Source organism: Chrysochloris asiatica, unplaced genomic scaffold, assembly GCF_000296735.1.
Source record: "Chrysochloris asiatica unplaced genomic scaffold, ChrAsi1.0 scaffold00116, whole genome shotgun sequence".
In the NCBI taxonomy this organism is placed as follows: Eukaryota; Metazoa; Chordata; class Mammalia; order Afrosoricida; family Chrysochloridae; genus Chrysochloris; species Chrysochloris asiatica.
Genome location: NW_006408634.1, coordinates 9,258,814 through 9,264,055, shown reverse-complemented (window position 1 = coordinate 9,264,055; position 5,242 = coordinate 9,258,814). Strand labels below are relative to the sequence as shown.

The 5,242-nt window shown below is 43.6% G+C and overlaps 1 protein-coding gene across 1 annotated transcript; it reads left to right on the top strand.

Annotated features, from left to right (window-relative positions):
- Positions 1–301: 301 nt before the first annotated feature.
- C5AR1 (complement component 5a receptor 1) lies at positions 302–1,554 on the top strand. The gene is made up of 2 exons (XM_006868433.1): positions 302–412; positions 505–1,554. Exons 1-2 carry the CDS (start codon positions 302–304, stop codon positions 1,552–1,554), a joined length of 1,161 nt encoding a protein of 386 aa, XP_006868495.1.
- Positions 1,555–5,242: the final 3,688 nt, after the last annotated feature.

Sequence of the window (5,242 nt, the reverse complement as noted above, 5' to 3'; positions counted from 1 at the left end):
AACCTCAAAGGTTGGAAGTTCAAAACCACCAATAATTCCATGGGAGAGAGATGAGGTAGTTTGCTTCTATGAAGATTATATCCTTAGAAACTGCATGGGGCAATGGGGATGGTTCCTGGGTGGTGTAAGCAGTTTGCACTTGACTACCAAGCTCAAAGTTGGCAGTTCAAACCCACCTAGTGGTGCCACCTGTTTCTGTAAAGAGTGTTGTTGCTGTTACGTGCCATGGAGTTCGGTCTGTAAAAATGACAGGCAAGAAAAGCCTGCTGACCCGTTCTGCTCTGACACACGTGGGACCATCATGAATCAGAACCCACGCAACAGCAGCGTGCTTGAGATTTTTCCTCTTTTTTTTTGGTATGACCACTACAGTTGGCGCCGAACCCCCAGCAGCCCCTGCTTCCATTTCCTGGTAGACACCTGGGGCTCACAGAGGTGGTGTGGTGGATCCAAAGCCAGGAGTCCTCAGACTTATATCTTTCCTACCTCTCTGATTCCACCCAGGAACACAGGACCACTAACAGCCCTGATTATGCGTATGACTACCCGACAGATCACATAGATCCCGTGGATGGTACGCCTGCCCCCCCGGAGATCCAGACTCTGGACATGATTGCTCTTGTCATCTTCACTCTCGTCTTCCTGGTGGGAGTGCCAGGCAATGCCTTGGTGGTCTGGGTGACAGGGTCCGAGGCCAGGCGGACCATCAATGCCATCTGGTTTCTCAACCTGGCAGTGGCTGACCTCCTCTCCTGTCTGGCATTACCCATCCTGTTTACCTCGATCGTTCTGCACAACCATTGGCCCTTTGGTGAGGCTGCCTGCCATATCCTGCCCTCCCTCATCTTGCTCAACATGTACGCCAGCATCTTGCTCCTGGCCACCATCAGTGCCGACCGCTTTCTGCTGGTGTTCAATCCCATCTGGTGTCAGAACTACCGAGGGGCTCGTCTGGCCTGGATGGCTTGTGGAGTGGCCTGGGTCCTGGCCCTGCTGCTGACCATCCCTTCTTTCCTGTACCGGTCAGCACAGGAGGATCATTTTCCACCCAGGACCGTGTGTGGTCTCAACTATAGTAAAAATAAACATAAGGAGGTGACGGTGGCCAGCACACGGTTAATAGTGGGTTTCTTATGGCCCCTGATCACCCTCTCGATCTGCTACACCTTTCTCCTCCTGCGCACATGGAGCCGCAAGGCCACACGCTCCATGAAGACCCTCAAGGTGGTGGTGGCTGTGGTCAGCAGCTTCTTTATCTTCTGGCTGCCCTATCAGGTCATCGGCATGATAATGGCCTTGAACAGCAATGACTCAGATACTTTCAAATTTGCGAGGAAGATAGATGCATTGAGTGTCTCCTTGGCTTATGTCAACTGCTGCATCAACCCCATCATCTATGTGGCCGCTGGGAGGGGTTTCCAGACCCTGTGCCGTAAATCCTTCCGTTCCATGCTCAAGAATGTTTTGACAGAGGAGTCCGTGTGCAGGGAGAGCAAGTCCTACACACAGAGCTCCACGGTGAACACTGTGACAGAAAAGACCGAGACAGTGTAAGGGGAGGCCACCCGTACCACCATCCACCTGGTGCACCATCTTCCTTTCTGGCTCCACCATTCCTTCTTGCTTTAACTCATCCCTGGATGATGGTCTTTTTTTGGTTTGTGCTCATTCATTCCTTTAACCTTTCTCAGATTCATCTATCCTTCTTCTTCCAGGCTAATTCCTCTAGCTTTTCCTCACTTCCAAGATTAATTTGTTTTTCTATGGACACGCAAGGATCCGTGGTCACATAATGGTTAAGTGGTTGGTTAGCTTCTAACCAAAAGGCTGGCAGTTCAAACCCAATTCTGAGGGAGAAAGACCTGGAGATCTGCTCCCCATAAACATCCCAGCCAAAAAAACCCAATAGGGTAGTTTACTCTTATCACATGGGGTCACTGATGAGTGGAAATGGCTCAATGCCACCTACCAACTGTGGATGCCCAATTTTTCTTTCCATCCAAGGCTTACCAATGTATATAGAATGAATATCCATATCCACTGATGTGTTTTATGTAATATATAGATACATACAAATTCTTTAGAGTAATGATGTTCAAATATGGTGCATTTTATTTGAGATAATATACTAAAGGACTTTAAAAATAGCTTTATTGTTGTGGTAAATAAATATATATAGCAAAGCATTTGGCATTTAGACTTTTTTTTTTCTTTTTAATTGTAGCAAAAATATACAGATCAAAACATTTGTCAATACAACAGCGTAAACCTTTTTTTTTTTTTTTTTTAATATGGACAATTCAGTGACATTAATTTTGTTCATTACGTTGTCCAGTCATCATCACTATCTGTTCCCAAGTTTTTCTTTCTCCTTTAATAGAAACTCAATGCTCCTTAAGTAAAGAGTTTACATTTTTTATTTTAAATAATTATGTATCTATTTTAAGGGGGATTAGGGAAAAAATGTTAACAGGTACCCCAGAAGTTACTCTTTTTGGGACCAAGCAAAAATACATAAGCCTAGCAAACTCTTTTCCCCAAAACTTTAAAGCTCTGGTATCAAGTCTGTTTGTGATCAATGTTGAAAAAGGTTGGTAAATTTTTGAATTTCAAGTAGATTATTCATGATTCAGTGAAAGCACAACTTGATCAATGGAGTTTGCTGCTTTCAGATGATATTAGATACCTTGATCTGTGGGGGTTGAAAGATCTAAACTACATAGGGTATGTCAATTATGTGAAATTCAGGTAATAATAATTAATAGGTTTTATAGAAATTAAAACAACTACTGCCAACAAGAAATAAATGTCAACATTATTAAAAAGTTTTGAAAGTACATAGGCCTATTTAAACTTTTAATTGTTTTTTTTTAAAAGCCTTGTTAAAATGTTATTGAATTGGGGGGTATATTAAGTAAAGGAAGTTTATATGCTTATGGTAGAAAGTGTGAGGAAGAAAGAGTAATTATGACTGAGGTGGGAAAGCATTAGCCCGACAGATAAGAGGGGGCTTCAAAGAGTTTGTAGAAAAATGGGATTAAAAGATAACGATTTTCCCACAAATTTTTGAAGCCCCCCTCGTACATTTAGTCCACAGCTGATGGTAAGGAAATTTTACTTTTGCTTTTGTGAATGCTGTTTTGTTTGATTCTTATTTAACTAAACGCTGCATTTTGAGATCGTTGTAGATTCATGCCAGTATTAAAATTAAACGTTGACGATATTCAATCTGTATATAGACTCATAAACTTTGCTTTCCAATACAAGAACCATTGACCCTCCGGTCTGGAAGTTGGACAAGAGTTCTGGAGCACGCGTAATGATATAAGCACAAGGGTTTTTATAAAGGAGGAGGCACAGGCACAAAGAAACTCTGTGGGGGCACATTTTGGATTGACTGGGTGTCGGGGACCTGCCTCAACATAGGGGTTCGGTTCATGAGGAGGAGATACCTGACGGCGGTAGATGTAGCAAAAGAATACACAGATAGACAGAAGAAGGGAGACAATGAGGCACCCCAAAGCCAGGGTGGATACATCACTGGTGGGCAGGCTTGGGAGTACAGGCATCGTGGCCTCTGCAGGCAGCAACTCACTGCCCTGCAATCTTTACTGCATGCCTTCCAACCCATGATGCACACCTGGGGAGGCCCAGGCCTCTGTTTTATTTAGGGGAGGAACTTCACACCAGGCTGGGAGGGACTTAGGCAAGGTACAGCTAACATCAGTACTTTTCCAGACATTCAGGTAACTTTACATCGTACTTCGCTGGTTCGAATCCCAGGCCAGCAACTTGGATTCTCAGGCCCAATGAACATATCTATAGCCCCTGAGCTCAGGTGGGGGAAGGTGAGAGGTAAGGACAAAAGCTTGGGCGGAGTCCTGCTGTTTCGGCTTCCTGAGCCAGGTCTGCAGGAAGACTGGAGACCCAGGTGAATGGGCTGCACCTGGAAAAGGATTAGGGAGGATGGGTTTTTTGTCTATAGAACAAAGAACCGAGAAGTAGCTAAGATATTTTTAGTTAATTCTTTTGGAGAAAGGCTTGACCTTGCAACTTTTAGTCTTAGGCTTTAGGAAAATATCACAGTTATCTGTGGATTATCAAGGGCTCCGTGTATTAAATTAATACATGTAACTGAATATTAAGATGGAAAACAATTTGCCATTAACTGCCAGTGGCCTCATTTGTTACACTCGGGCCTATAGGGCCTCGAACCTCTGACCAGTCTTACATGGTCTGCAACAGCTGGGGGGAGCGGGGGTCGGGGAATTTTCTTTCCTTATTTGGGGTTATAGGGACAGGCAAGTCCTGATTGGCTACTTTGAGTTTCCAAGTTCTGATTGGCTAGCTTGGGTTTCCATTTTCAGAAGAGTCAATTGATTGATTTGGATTTAAACTCCTGGGAAGGATAGGCATTTCTGGAAATAGAAATTTAGGTTTTAGCTTGCTGATGTGGGGTGTAGCACAAGGGACTCCTTTTGGAGCCTGGAGTAGTGGTTAAAGTACCTGACTAACTGTAAGGTTGGCAGTTCAGATGCACTCCTTGGGAGAAAAATCCAGCTATCTCCTCACATAAATATTACATCCTCGGAAACTCTATGGGGCTCCAGGGTCCTTATGTGTCAGAATTCACTTGAGAGCACCTAATAGCAATAACACAGTTGGGTTAACATATTGAATAATAGTGAGAGGCTATGGATACTCAGCCAAATTCCTCCCAATGATAAAAGCCAAAACAGTAACAAAACAATTGCTGATGAGTTAATTCCAATACATGGAAACTCCTGTGTGCAGAGTACAACTGGACTCCTGTTGCAAACAGATCTCCAAGGTTTTCTTCGAGACACCTTTGAGTGGGTTTAAGCCACCAATCCTTTGATTAGTAGTCAAGTAGTTAAGCATTGCACCACCCAGGGACTTTCCCCCAATGACAACATTTTGCACAATCACTGTGCAACATCATAGCCAGGATATTGATGTTGACACAGGCAAGATACAGAATGTTCCATCGGCTGTTAGGATCTCTGTGGATGTTCTTTTGTAGTTACACCCACCATCACCTTACTTCCTCCCCCGTTTTGTCTCTACTTATCCCAGGGAGCCACTAACCTGTCCCCCACTTCAATAATTTTGTCATGTTCTATTGAGAGGATTGCAATAATTGAAATGAAACATATGATTGTTGAATGTAAAACTGTGAATCTTCACTCAATTCACCATAAAAAGTGAAGAAGAAGAAGGA

Bases quoted from the DNA above. Each gene is read 5' to 3' on its own strand.
- C5AR1 (XM_006868433.1), top strand. From the start codon at position 302: ATGAATCAGAACCCACGCAACAGCAGCGTGCTTGAGATTTTTCCTCTT. The intron at 413-504 runs GTAGACACCTGG...GATTCCACCCAG, and splicing joins GCCCCTGCTTCCATTTCCTG to GAACACAGGACCACTAACAG.